At 41.9% G+C, this 15,487-nt stretch overlaps 1 protein-coding gene across 1 annotated transcript; it reads right to left on the bottom strand.

The window, feature by feature from the left end:
• Positions 1-697: 697 nt before the first annotated feature.
• LOC125430586 lies at positions 698-14,490 on the bottom strand. Its single transcript, XM_048492589.1, has 6 exons — positions 14,379-14,490; positions 12,807-13,085; positions 7,509-7,751; positions 5,530-5,667; positions 5,278-5,397; positions 698-4,321 (listed from the first exon to the last, which is right to left on the bottom strand). Exons 1-6 carry the CDS (start codon positions 14,446-14,448, stop codon positions 4,140-4,142), a joined length of 1,032 nt encoding a protein of 343 aa, XP_048348546.1. The 5' UTR covers positions 14,449-14,490; the 3' UTR covers positions 698-4,139.
• Between the last annotated feature and the right edge of the window lie 997 nt (positions 14,491-15,487).

Below are 15,487 nucleotides of genomic sequence, written 5' to 3'. Positions count from 1 at the left end.
CACAGCACCTTTCAGACTCAGAGCTGGTCTGGCACCGGAATGGGGTAGAGCTTCATTTGTCAAAAGTATAAAGCTACTGAAGAAACTTGCAGAGTTAGGACCTTCTGGTGATTTGCTGCCATCTAGTGGACATTTTAAAACTGAAGTTCCAGAAATGGATCCCCAATCCTTGAGCTGATAATTATTCTTAGAAGAGGAAAAGAGACAATGGTCGATTCCCCACTGGAAATTTAATATAGTTTAAACCAAGTTTTAAAATAAACTACACCTTTTCATCGAGGTTTCAACCTCCCCACTGCCGATTTATTCTGCGAAGACATGTAGGTCTACATCAGGTTCCAGAAATGCAGCACTCCCCACAACAAATTGATCTCCGTTTTTTGCCTCTCCCGATTGGCTGCCATTCCATGTTTGGGCGGGTCCCTTCTTTCCCACAAAAAATGTGATCATGTCATGACGTGACCATGTCATAACGTTAGACATGTAAGAACATTTGCTAGGTTAACACGTTTGCTGCTGCGCATTTCTATGTGTTAAGTCTCCATTAATGGGACAGAACTTTTTTTTCTCAAGACACGTTGTCAAACTTACCTGTCAAGAGCAGTTTTGGCAATGAAAGGCAGAGACAGAAGAAATTCTCAGAGAACGTAATAATTCCAGTTTTCCACATGAAAATTATAAAACAATCCATCTTTTTATTCATTAGTGAGATACAGCATCATTTAAAAAAAGCCTTAGCATGAACATAGATTTTAAAAAATTGCAGTAGCATGAATTGCCTTCTATTCCTGCACTATCGAGTGACAAATTCAATGAAATGAACTTTCTACAGAGTGCTTAAAGCTATCTTGGCCTTCCATGCATCTTCTCTAGCTCTGTACATATATGCTCCAGGGTCACAAAAGTACAGCGGGATCATGGAAGTCCCTTATTTTGACCGATGTGGAGCTTGAAGCATATGTCTGGTAAAAAAAAAGCTTAATGTAAAGGCTGCCATAATTCTAGTATGGCAATGCACTCTTCAAAAATGTGTGCCAGAGGGAAGGAGTTCCAAAATGTAGACTGACCAAACAACTCTCAACCATGCAATGTTTTCATTAATGGTCTCCATCAGGGTGCAGGGAGCATGGACATACATCTTCCTGTTTCATGAATCTATGCTAAATGAGACTGCCTTCTGAAGAATATATGCCTTGTTTCAGCACACAGAAGATACCACCCGAGTCTCCATCTCTTGCTTAGAATCCTCAGAATCTTTCAAGGCCTTGTTCTTCTAATCCTGGACTCTTCTGAAAAGTCCAGTGGTTGATAAGCACACTGGATAAGCAGAAAACACTCAATTTGTTGCTAGATGCCACTGGACCCAGTAAATCTTTCCACATCCACAGCATCCCAAGTAGAAGGCATTCCCATATGCCTTTGTTCCTGATACCAACAGCTTTGAGAGATAGAGCTGGATCCTATCAACTTTTTCATTGTTAAAAGAGGACAGAAATGACCCTTTTTTGATTACCCAAAGGACTATGTCTTGGAACTTGTACAGACAACAGCTCTATTGGACCAGGCCTGCAGTAAGGAGGGAAGTCAGGTGAAGTTGAACAGATTCCAACCTCTAATTCCAACGTGTAATTCCAAACGTCATACTGTGGACAGGTCATTATGTCTAAATGTTACGTGAGCAAAGCCAGCCTGAATGTGTAGAACTGAATCCAAGTTTGAAATTCCAAACAGTTTCCAAACAGTTTTTGCTTCAGTTGAGTTTATAATGTAAAGCCTCCATTCATCGAAATGTTCATTCACATTGCAAATACTACTCTTCAGTATTGTTAATGATATATTATTGTAAACAGAGGTGATGACAGAGTCAATTTCTCATCTGGCAGACATCCTAAAGGTGAGACAGTGTGTGTACACAGTTGAAAGCTCCATTGAACTTATTGTGACTTATTTCTGATATGCAGTACATATGGCTTGCTGTGTTTTTTTATAAACAAAACAGATTAGGAGTTACCTCCAGCATATTTTCAGAGATTTCTTCATTGAAATTCAACTTGTCAGATTGCAGACTTGCAAAATACAAAAAAATCAGGAATTAGGCATAAAATAGTGGTAGTTATAAGTGGATGCTTGGAATCACACTAGCACAATAAAGTACTGTGCACCTTATATTGAGGCTTGTGCATTCGTGGGATATATCTTTGTGCTTTGGAACTTATCTGCTACACACTATTGAATATTGGTTGATAAGACCACCAAGGAAAACCAGGGTCATAATGCAGAAGCAGGCAATGGCAAGCTACTTTGAATTCCTCTTGCTTTGAAAACCCTATGGGGTTTCCACAAGTCAGCTATGACTTAAGAGCAAAAAAATTAGTGTACTCTTTTCCAGTTCTATAGGGACAGTACATCTTATGAGGCCACATTCATAGACAATGGCAGTACTAGTTAGAGGAATGTTTTCAGACAGTGAGTTTGCACTGTGGACAGAGTTCTAGCAAAATATTCTAGCTCCTTAAAATAGCATTGGTTCATCATCATTCACTACTCTATTTACAAAAGCACTTGCTTGTACTAGATGCTGTATATAAACCCTGTTCTCAGGATATCAATCCCTTAAGAGTTAAAGAAATTTCAGAAGCAGGGATGGATTCCACATTAGTAGTATACAGTGGACCAGTATGGACCTATTTTTGTACAATGAGATAAGATTAAAAAGTGTAGAGCAATGAAAGGGAGACAAAAATCAGGGGAAAGAAAAGCCATACAGAAAGGAGAAATATAGGCGTAAGTAAGCAGTAAGAGGGAAAAGAACAGAGAAACGTGAGCCCATTTTTACTATAATGAAATGTAACTGAAAGTTATCACAAAGTGACTCTAAGCACTATAAAGAGACTTGTGAAAGACCAAGCAATATCTGAATATATCTTATCTGAACTTACTTCCAATACAGATATACTGTTACTGTTATTTGTCTGCACATGCATTATGTCCTAGGAAGGCCAAAGAAAGATTTGATAGGAATGTTCATTCATATATTACACAATACAGCTATTACTTGACCAGATGAAATGTCAATCCTGGACCAGGTCTTTCTCTTATATTATCACACCTGTCAACTGCAGGTTGGCTGGAAGGAAGTAAGCCTTGTAACTGTTCATTGTAATTAAAAACTTTCATTATAACTAAAAACTAGGTTCATTCAGCTAATTTCACGGCAGAGGGCATGGAGAATAAAATATCCAACTTAAGAGAGTAGACGTAATTTTAATTCTCCAGGCAGCAGCCAAGCCAGTATAACTGAGCAGGGGCTAAGATATTCATATCACACACAAAAAGTTGCACTTGAAAGATGCCTGCATTTCCTAAGCCTTTTTCTCAGTAAGCTGCAAGGAGATCCACAGCAAAGACAAGCAAAGTATTAAAACACCTGCTGCAAATCACCATGAGGAAGCCCTCAAAAAGCACTGCATGATTGTTAAGAGTCCAGCATTTGACTGATGATGCAAATTTGATCCCACAAAGGGGGAAAATCCTGTCTACACTGTCTGTAAGTCAGTGTAAACTAGCACATGTACAGTGAAAGACTTGGTGATTTTCTACAAAATGGCATACAGCAGTGATGCCAGGGGGCCGCTTCTTCCTGTTTGTGATAATGAGAATTAAGAAAAGGTTTTGGAGCCCCATCATTCTAATGTAGGTAGGTCAGCAGCATGTTGGGAACATTCTCTGTTTGTACATCCTGCCCATCTCTTCCAGGTTATAGGAGTCCACTAAGGGTGTCCCACCCAATGGCTTCTAAAATCTGGGTTCTGATTTCAGAATGAAATCCTGGGATTCCCATGTGTAGCCATTTGACTTAATGAGTACCAAGAACTAGAGAAGTTAAAGAAAATTGCAAAATAGGGTGGGATGGAAGGAGAAAATTACAAAGAGCAGAGAATGGTGAATTCTTAAATTTGGGTTTCTCACATTTAAATCTAGAACTCATTACTGCTAAAAGGTGCGCCTGCGAAAACCATATTTAAGTAAGTTACAAGCTTGGCTATCTGTATGCAAGTGATTTACAAAGGGCAGCATTATCATGAGGTGATTGTTGGAATGAAAAAGCCTTCAGAATGGGGCAAAAGGAATGCATCTGATCAAGCATCAAGTGGATCAGGGAAACAGTCACCGACATCTTCCAGAGCTGCAGTGTCCACCATGACCTCTCGAAACTCTGTTTCTATTGCAGCCTCTCCCACTGTTCCTGGTCCTGGTTCTGTCTCAGGCTTCACCTTAGGATTTGGATCCATTTCAGCCCCTGGGTTGGAACTCCCAGGACCTTGAAGAGGACAAATTGGAGAGTGAGATAGATATAAATATCTGGCTTGCCATTTCCCAGTTGGACACAGGGGCTCCTCTGCAGCCAGCAAGTTCTTCCTCACTACTGTACAGTTGGCCAGCAGGGGAGAATATTATGGGAATTGAGTGGGGAGGGGCAGGGTCAGCAGTGTTCTGTCACAGATGTCATTCCCAATATAAACAGAAGTGAATCATCACCAGGGAATGGTTGTGATGCTCTGGCGTTCAGTAAAAACTCTATGGCCTCCTGGTGATGTGCTGATGGCACTTCCAGGCTTATGGGGAGTGATGCCAACAGAAAAAGGGTCAAAAACTTAACCTCAGTACTAGAGGAAAGATCCAAAAGGTTAAGATAAAACTGCTCTGTAGCAAAAATACAAATGTGTTTATTGACACACACTCTCTCCCCCCCCCCCTTTCCTTCGGCAGTGCAGGGCTATCCATCCTGTGCAGACTGCTGCTGCTGCTGATCAGGGACCTGCCGCAAGGGAGTGGGGGAGACGCGCAAAGGGGTGAACCGGAGAGACCCCCGAATATGATGACGTGGCAAAGTGTTCGAAAAGTACCCGACCCAGCACGGCACGACAGCCAATCAGGACATCCGTGGCAATTAGATTCCACGACAGTGTATAATTTCAGGTTTCTGGAATCAAATGCAGGACCAGATACCTTCTGGTCCTTTCATTGAATGTGGCTCCAGTGTGTAAGACAAAAACTGTGACAAAAAGATCCGGTTGCTGCTCCAACTGGCATAAATCCACATCTGCTTTACATTTTTTTTTACAGTGCGTAAAGGGCCATTATCTCTAATCCAGTTTCCAAGGCTGGTCAGAGAGTCCTGGCTTTAGAAGCTTCTACACAAGTACATCTTGACCAACTGCTCTTTCCTACGCACTTTTTCTAGTAAGTAATAATTTCCCAAACCAATGTACCCACCTGGATTGGTGGTGCTGGCAGCAACGGCATCTGTTGCTTCACAGTGGTCTCCGTTAGGGGAATTCTTGGGTCCTTCACTACAAATGGCAGACAGGGTGATCCCCTCATCCTTTTCATCTTCTGTAGGAGAGCATAACAATAAGATGAAAGGAACAACCAGTTCAAACTACCAGAGTTCCCACTAACTAATCCATTAAATCTATACCTCCACCGAAAATGATGGTGATGCAAAACAGGGAAGGCTGTACTCACCTGCAGGCACTGGAATAAAATTATGTTTGCTTTTCATGCAGCAGCATGTGATCAGGGAGGCAATAATGGCCAAAAGGACTGCAGCTCCTCCAGATGCTGCCAGAACCAGGAGGAATAGAGGGTGCTTCAGAAGATCCCCTGGTTGAAAGAAACAGTTGGTGCTTATGCAATAAAAACCCAGGAAACTAATATTGCTCTCCCGGCAGGGGAGTTCAAGCCAGTGGGAGGAAATGGAATTCATAAGGCAAGGACTGCTCTTAACCACTACACCACGCTGGCTCTGAATCAGTTCTAATATTGGAGGGGAGGGTAATAAAGGGAGGCCAGCATCGTTGGAATGCTGCTGCAGCCCTCAACTATAGGCCTGACAGAATACAAAATTGTAATAAATCCTGCAGGGCCTGGGTCTCATTTGACAGAGTATTCCACCCCGCTAGGACCAAAGCCGAAAAATCTCTGGCCCTGGTCAAGGACAGCTCGATGTCTTTTGAGCTCACCAGTAGGTTGTTCTCCATGAAGCAGTGCACTCTCTTGAGGTGTATTTGGAGAGGTGGTCCCACAGATATAAGGGTTACAGACTGCTCAGGGGATGAAGAGAAGTGGAATGATCAGTACAGTATATTTGGTGGCCCAAATGAGTTCTGTAGAACTATTTGGCTAGATCGGCACATTATAAGCCCCTATGACACTATTTGCTAATGCTTGCAGCTGTTGCTACGGCTCCTCTGATTGCAGGCTGAAATGAAAGAGCAGAAATAGCTCTTTGTGACTGGGGGGATGGCACAGCACAGTTATTGAACTGTAAATATCAAAGCCATGCATGACTGCCTGCAGTTAGCTGTCTGTGAGCAATCCATTGACTGCAGTCCATTCAAAACATTCACCCAGTAATGAATAGCAAAGAAACTACTCTGGAGCGTTTATTGTTTAGTCATACTGGTTCAGGGCAAAAATATTAATAAGCAGAAAAGATTTCCCATATTGTGAATGATTTACTTATTTTGCATCTATGAATGAGGCCAGATGAAAAAGGTTTAATTGTAAACTGCTAGTGGTTTGTGGTTATGTTGGAAAGAATAAACAAGGATTAGGGGTAGCGTCATTTAGCTGAGAATTTAGATCGATGTTCTGACTGTTGTGGTTCTGGAAAAATGATCAGAGTAATGGCATCTGTGTTGAGAGAAATGAGTGAGTTGGGGATTTAGGGAAAGAGGGTATCATTTGGGTAAGGGAAATAAATTTGATACATTCAGGTGTGTTTCAAAGCTAGACAATTTGGGTTTCACAAGAAGCATGACTATATGGGACAATTTTTAGATCTGACTGGGAAAACTTTGCATCCATCCTGCTTCTAAAACACCTCTCCCTGTAGCCAAGACCAACAGAGTTCATAGCAGAGACAGCCAAAGTCCCATCTTGGTTTACATAGAAAGGCAGGGAATTGCACATTTAGAGTGCTACAAACTGAACTAAGGTGTCAAGTTGAGGAAGTGTGAATTCATCATAAATGTACATAGGGAAATGTGTCTCAAGATTGTAGCTCAGATCCTATGCAGAGCAAACATAGGTGTTCTGCATCAATGGTGGATTTCCTATCTGTTGCAGTCTTCTATCTCCCCCCACTCTGAAATCATACCCCCATTTGACACACAGGAATATCAGGAGGGTCAAAGTAGGGAGCTGCAATGAGATGAGGAAATGGGAAAAATGACCTCAGCCTTGTAGAAAAGTGGAAATTATTCTCATGAGCAAGAAGGATTCTAGACCAAGGCCACACCTCTGCTGACTACAGTTGATTTAAGGTGGAGGAATTATTAATACTGTACATACAGCACAGTATACTGGCTTATGATCTTGGCTATTTTGTAACATCTGAAAATTGCTGAAATGCCAAATAGTCACTGAGAAAATCCTAAAGATAATGTTTCCAAGAGAATGATGGACCGAGCAAAGGCAAAAGAGGAGAGAGTATGGCTTACCATCATCACACACCAGCTCAGTGGCGGAGCTGACAGAAGAGTTTCTTCTGTGGCAGACCAGTTTTCCACTTATTCTTTTCTCCAAAATAATCTTCCTGCCACCATCCTTCACACAGATGTTGGAATCATTCAGGTGGCTGCCATTCAGGGTCCAGTAAACATCCCTAGAGAGATCACTCACTTCACAGGACAGCTCTGCTTTTCCACCATGTAGACAATGAATATAGATAGTCGGAGGTGGTTCTAGATGATGGGACAGTGACAACCAAAGAGAAAATTAATTTGACAGGATGTTGGTATGTGTGAATTCAGCTCAGTGGAAACAGTAGCCTCCAAACCAAATAATATTATCCATAATTAAGTCTTACTGAAGTCTTGTGGAAGGCTTTCACGGCCAGAATCACTGAGGTGCTGTGTGGTTTCCGGGCTGTATGGCCGTGTTCTAGTAGCATTCTCTCCTGACATTTCACCTGCATCTGTGGCTGGCATCTTCAGAGGATCTGATAGTAGGAAAGGAAAGCAAGTGGAGTATATATACCTGTGAGTAACATTTGATTGACCTTGCTATCTTAATTGTTACTCCACTTGCTTTCCTTTCCTACTATCAGATCCTCTGAAGATGCCAGCCACAGATGCAGGTGAAACGTCAGGAGAGAATGCTGTTAGAACACGGCCATACAGCCCGGAAACCACACAGCACCTTACTGCAGTCGATGGGAATTTATTTAAGTTGGTTGCAATGTGTTCAATTGATTTTAGTATGACTGAAACAGGACTGAATTCCTCTAAATGTGAATGAATAGGTCCCAGGGTCACAGAGCATCTGCTTGGCACTCAGAAGATCCCAGGTTCACTTCCCAGCTGGTCCAGTTAAGGACCAGACAGTTGGTGATGTGAAAGACCTCTGCCTGAGGCCCTGGAGAGCTGCTGTCAGTCGATCAGACAATACTGACTTTGGAGGACCAAGGGTCTGATTCAGAATAAGGCAACTTCATGGCGCAGCAGCCGTGCTGAAGCTAAGCTGGTCTGAATCTGAGTGTGATCCTTGCCTGGTTGGGAAATGTCCCGGGAATCATAAGAGTGCTCCTTGTTTTTTATGACAGAAGAAAGGGATATAAATGGGATTTAATTGCAAGAAAGAAATATAATAAATGATGTATGAGCAATACAGGCTAATAACTGCCATTCCTTGATCATTCTTTATAATTTTAAAATGCTCTTCATATTTGTCAATCTGTCTCAAAGCTTTTCATACAGTATGTGATCACAATTTCAACATGAATTAGAGGGAAGGCACCAGTATATTAAACTCTGTTGTTAAAAATTATAATTTAAATCCCTAATACATCTCTGGTGGATTTCATATAGCGCAAGTATAATGTCTTTAGGACATTATAAAAAGTGTTTTCAGGAATAACTTCGGACAGCTGTCTTCCCCAAAATGAGCTCAGTCGTTATATTCTTCTCAACCCAGGTTTTTCAAAAATTGCGAAACTAGTGATCTTTTCCCCCCAACCCGGGTTGAACATGTTTCCTGCCTGCTTGCTTTCATTTCCGCCACTCATGTCCACCATTTTGTGTGCTGCAGCAGATTCTCCATGGAGATTCCCCAAGGAAGTTTCCTCTGTTTGCAGCTTATCCATTTCCTAGTTCACTGTAAAAACTGTAAAAAAAAATAGATGAATAAAGTTTGTTTAGCCCAGCGATCTTGTGCACATGTTGTTTTCCTTTTCTTTCTTTTTGTTTAGAGGGGGATGTCTGCGAAGCTACGGTGACACAAATATGCGCATATTGCAGCTTCTCTAATTGTGTCTCCATAGGTTCACAGACATCCCCCTGAAAACAACAGAAAAGGAAAAACAACACATGCTGAACAAACTTTATTCATCTACTTTTTACAATGAAATAGCAAGTGGATGAGCTGCAAGCAGAGGAAAGCTCCTTGGAGAATCTCCAAGAAGAATCTGCTGCAGTGCACAAAATGGCAGACACCACTATAAAACTGACAAGAGCTCCATGCAGCAGGCAGGAAAAAAGATCCGTTTTGGCAGGCAATGCTTGTGTAACATAGGGTCATATGTTTCATTTTCCCTGCCAGGGAAAAGGTCACTTTTTGTCTGATCTCACAAACAGTGAAGATTATTGGATCTGTGGCACAGTGAGCTTGAGGGGGGAAAGGCACCCATAACAGAAACTCTGCCTGAAGAGAATCTACCTTCACTGCGGGGCAGAGCACCAGTGCATAATCAGTCATAGACAACCTTCCACTGAACACCACTGTTAGGAAGCCTTTTTTTTTTTTTAGCAACTGTCCGGCCACTGTGTGAAAAGGGATGAAGGACTAGAGCAGAGGTACTATGGGTCTGACAATTATCCAGCAAGGTTCTTTTGGGCTCTTAAAATTTCCAGTTCTAAAAAGCAGCAGTCTTTTTTTAAAATTAAAAGGTCACAAATTAAAACATCTTGGGGGACGGGGGACGCTGAACAGTATATGGAAAGAAATAGTGCTCCACATGGGGCAGTGCTACCATTGGCATTGCTGTGGTGTAGTAGTTAAGAGCAGGTGTACTCTAATCTGGAGGAACCAGGTTTGATTCCCCGCTCTGCTGCCTGAGTTGTGGAGCCTTATCAGATTAGCCTGTACACTCCAACACATGCCAGCACATGGGTGACCTTGGGCTAGTCACAGTTCTTCTGAGCTCTCTCAGCCCCTGTTGTTGTGAGGGGGGAAGGGACAGGAGTTTGTAAGCCCCTTTGAATCTCCTATAGGAAAGGGGGATATCAATTCAACTCTTCTTCTTCTCCTTAAGAGTCATGTTTAAATGAGACTGACTCTCATCATACATACTTGAATGGGTTCATTACTTCTTTATACAGTCTCTTAGTATCTTTAGGGCTTTCATAAGCATGTGTATTGCCAGCCTAACATGTTTTGTTTTCTCTTGGGATTAATGAACTGCCATCTCAGTCTTATTACCATCAGTCTTACTACCAAGATACTCTTCAATAGGAATTGCATGGACCATGGGGGAAAAAGGCTTTTCTTCAAACTACTATCACAGTCTTTCAAGAAAAACCTACCCCCCCCCCCCACCCGCCCCCAGTCCATGCAATTCCTATTGAAAAGGAACTTGGTAATAAGAGTGATGGTTCTTCTACATCAGGGGTAGGGAACCTGCGGCTCTCCAGATGTTCAGGAACTACAATTCCCATCAGCCCCTACCAGCATGGCCAATTGGCCATGCTGACAGAGGCTGATGGGAATTGTAGTTCCTGAACATCTGGAGAGCCGCAGGTTCCCTACCCCTGTTCTACATAGTGCTTCTAGCAGCCAACTTTGTCAACTCCAAGGGCTACTCCTTTACTTTTTTTTCTTTGTTTGTTTCTGAAACATGATACAATATTTTTGAGCTCAAGCTGCTGCAGTTAATGATGGAGGAAAGCTCTATTGGGGTTGGGGGTTGGGGGGGAAGCCCTAATTATGGTTACTTGAGGTCTATATCACTGTATCTTCATGCCAGAAACTTGTTCACTTCTGCCTGACACAAAACAGTAAAATCTGCAAAACCTTTGCCTACATTAAAAAGATATTAGAACAAATTAAATTAGACTGAAGGCAAAATACACAACTTTGTATACAATTAAGTTTCTTTCTTTCTTTCTTTCTTTCTTTCTTTCTTTCTTTCTTTCTTTCTTTCTTCCTTTCTTTCTTTCTTTCTTTCTTTCTTTCTTTCTTTCTTTCTTTCTTTCTTTCTTTCTTTCTTTGCTTAAATTTCAGCCAGGTTGCATTGGGCACATGGTGAAATGGATCATCTAAAAGATCCATAGTGAGAATAAACCATGACTGAGCCCTGTAGGGATAGGGTGGGATAAAATTCCGATAGAAGATAGATGGATGGAAAGATGGAAGGATGGAAGGATGGATGGATGGATGGATGGATGGATGGATGGATGGATGGATGGATGGATGGATGGATGGATGGATGGATGGATGGATGGATGGATGGATGGATGGATGGATGGATGGATGGATGGATGGATGGATGGATGGATGGATGTAGTCCGTTGTGCAAGCACCAAATCATTACTGACCCATGGAGTGATGTCACTTCCCAATGCTTACTAGACAGATATTGTGTACTACGTAGTTTGCCATTGCCTTCCCCAGTCATCTACACTTTACCTCCAGCAAGCTGGGTACTCATTTTACCAACCTTAGAAAGATAGAAGACGGAGGCCCCTTCCACATGGCCCAATAAACGCAGGCGAACCACAGTATAAAACCTGTGTTGCAGTGAAACTTTGTACGGGTCCCACTCCTAATGTGTGTCTGCTCCGCGTTTTCCCCCCAACCTGGGTTTTTCAAGACTTGCACTATCTGCAATTCTTTTGTTTTAATGTGGATTGCAGCTGCGGCCAAGCGAAAGGCTGCCCTAGGAAGCTTAACCTGGTTGCGCTTCCCTTTTTTTTCATTCCCCCCTCTCTACTGCATAGCTGTGGAGGGGCACAGGGATGGCAGCATGGACGTGGAGGTCCATGACTGCCAGGTTTCGTGCACAGCAGAGGGTGGAGAGTAAAACAAAAAGGGCCTCCATGCACAGGTGTGCGCCCTGGCCAATGCATTCACTGACCATGGGAAGCCCAGCCATGCGAACTGCCCGGGGCTATGATGGGTTCATTTATCCTACCTGCAACCCACTTTACATTTGCTGTGTGGAAAGGGCCTGAGTCAACCTTGAGCTGGCTACCTGATACAGACTTTGGTTTGGATTGAACTCAGGTCATGAGCAGAGCTTCGACTGCAGTACTGCAGCTTACCACTCTGCACCACGGGGCTCCTTACGACTGACATACCACTGTTCAATTCATATTTGCAAATTGTTCTCAATCACTACCAATTAAGTAGTTATCTGGTTGCCATGCAGTTGTTGTTTGCGTGGCTGTAGTGTAGTTGTTTGTAATGGCTGTAGAGGGAAGGAGGTTGTTCACAACAGTCAGCTGAGCACACAGGCCTTGACAATGTAATCCTACACAGAAGTAGTCCAGTCTTAACCCAACTATTTCAGTGGTTTTAGAGTGAAGTAAGTCTGCGTATGATTACAACCGACAGTCCCACTGAAATCAGTAGGAAGCAGAAGTTCAAGTCCTCTTGTTGCTCTTAATGCAGCAGTTGTTCTTGGGAATAAACTTTAAGAATGTCAGTGGGACATAATTCCGAGTATACATGCTTAAAATCATGCTGAACATGAAGCTGTCTGTCAAACTCTTGAATTTTGTTGACTATAAAATAACACTTACCAGTTACTTTCAATAAGAATGTTTTGTTCTCCTTTTCAGAAAAAAACTGATACAGCCCTTCATCACTTTGTGCAATGTTTTCCAAAACCAGGAATCCATTTCTCAGGCACAGCTGCCGGCTACCATATTCGAAGCAGTCCTCAGTTGATACGTTTTTTGGATGTTTTATTCCATTTATTGCTATTACTGAGAGATCGCTTTGATTTGGAGGGTCTAAAGGGAAGACAATTTTGCTGCCAATGGTTCCATTCAGCTGTTCTATGTCAGCACAAACCCCGCCTGCAACAAGAAACCACAGACATTATTTTTATGACTCCCACACATCAGCCCCTTACAAAAGACTCTGGTCCTGCTTCAAAAGAAGGAAATGGCTTGGCAAAATGGTATATATATATATATATATATATATATTAAAAAGCCTGTGGGATATCTAGGAAAGGGCAGCATTACCTCCATTAAAAAGTGGCATTATCAAAGAGCTGATTTCTATTTCCCAAAGATGAGAACACTTTTTATACATTGATGGAAGATGCCAAAATGCCCCTCCCCCACTTTTCCACTATGTCGCTCATAACTCCACAACTGCATTTCATCTGAGCAAAAATCTGAGGTTGTACTAGAACAAAATTGTCCAAGAAAAACCCAGCAGATTACATATACAAAGTGAAAACCATCATTTGTGAGTTAATCAGTTTATACATCACAGATTCAAATTACAACTCTCTCTTTTGAAAGAATATTACCTGCTGACCCATTGTTACAACACCCTCAGTATAGCACTTAATTAAGGCAAAGCTTTTAATACTTTTTTGGAAAGGCTATATAATTTGAATGTTAACGTTGTGAAATTAACCTACTGTTCTCTTTAAGCAGGCACCTGTACTCAAATCAAATATACCTTTGACTGGCTGATTCATAGATATAAAAAACAAAAATAGTTTAACACTTCATATGGTCCACAGCTCTATACTGGCAACCTGCAAATTAATAAAGCAAGAAAATACTTCCACCTGCCTAACATTATTTAAATAAATAACAGCATATGAACGGTTTTGTAAAACAGGACAATTTTACGTTCCTTTGCTATGACTCATGATCACTGTTTCCCAAATTGGGTACGTCTACACAAAAGGACCTGAACTATAATCTTCCAAAACATTGGCTAAGACCTTAAAACGCACTGGAAAGCTATATACATAGGCACTTCAGAGATTTGATATTATTTTCTACCTTTTGAAATTATTTGCTCAAGGTCACATCGACAGGCGAGAATAGGACCCCCGAATCTTGTCTTCCGTCCTCTCTTTCTAACCGCTATACTACATGCAGAGCTTCTCGGTTCTACTACTCCCTTTGCTTATACAAATGCAATAGATCATGGGATCTAGTTGAAATTCGTTTATGAGAAAATTTGTCTTACTTTGGACTGACTGCCCCTTTTCATGCTTTGGCGGTTCTGACACCAGCATTTCCCCGAGACCTTTTATAAGGGAAAAAATCTGAACAAAATAACAGCTTCTGCTCACCTAGGCAAAGTAATGCCAGCTTTATAAAGAAAACCTTCCAACTTACCATCAATAATAGTCAGAATCACCAGCACGCATGGCAAGACAAAAGAAGGGCTGAAATCCATTTTAAACATCTTCTTGCATCTTTTGTGATAAGAAGACCTGGCTATGCTGCTAAAGCAATGCACTTCTCAGGAAATGATGTCAGAAGCAGGAACAAAAAAAGAAAAGAAGAAGGAAAACTCATGCTGGAGGGATGTACGACTAATGTATCTAAACAAAGCAGAAGGGTGTTTGGTTGACTGACTTCATACTGTAGCCACAGCATCCTGATGATCTCTCACTATGGTCTTGTATAAAGGAATTGGAATGTATAAAACCAGAAGGGGAGGTGCTGAAAGACAGACCTGAGCAGAACTGATCCAGCCAATGGGTCAGAGCTAGGAAGAATCTCAAGCAAATTCTGACATTATGCCTTCATTATTACCCTCAATGATGTGGCATGAAAAATAACAGTCCCAATCCTGGTAGCCATGACTTAAATGCACTGACTTTAACCTAAATACTCCTTTCTGCTGAGTTAAGAATCTTCCTCCAACAAAGCCATCGTCTAAGGAAGGCTTAGCAAAAAGAAGTAATTGGCTCCAACCAATTGAAAACAGTGGCAACAAACTGTTAAATTAAGTCTTGCTGTGTTTGATGTGATTGAATCAATACTAACATAAACTGAATCAGGACCCAACTAGTGCTTTGTGTAGGGAAGCTAGCCTCTAGATGGGACCTGAGGATCTACAGCTTATCTCCAGATTACACAGATCAATTCCCCTGGAGAAAATAGATGCTTTGGAGGGTGGACTCTAGGCATTGTACCTCAGTAGGGTCCCTGTCCTTCCCAGACTCCACCTCCAAATCTCCAGAGTTTCCCAATCTGCATCTACCCCACCCCACCCCCACCATCCCTACCAGTGGCCCAGGGGGACTTGGCAACCCTAGCTCTGTGGTGTAAAATCTGTGTGAGTTATTTATACCATAGAATGTATATATTTTAAGCTGCAATGAGAACAAATTCTGTACCTGTAGGAATAGAGCAAACTCAGCTGGCATGGGGTTCTCTTACTGATAGAGATTACTGTCTGGACCACAAATGAAATATGTCATCTGTGAACTGCTAAA

Source organism: Sphaerodactylus townsendi, linkage group LG04, assembly GCF_021028975.2.
Source record: "Sphaerodactylus townsendi isolate TG3544 linkage group LG04, MPM_Stown_v2.3, whole genome shotgun sequence".
Taxonomy (NCBI): domain Eukaryota; kingdom Metazoa; phylum Chordata; class Lepidosauria; order Squamata; family Sphaerodactylidae; genus Sphaerodactylus; species Sphaerodactylus townsendi.
Note: the sequence above shows the minus strand (reverse complement) of the source record. Positions and strands in the feature narration are given on the sequence as shown.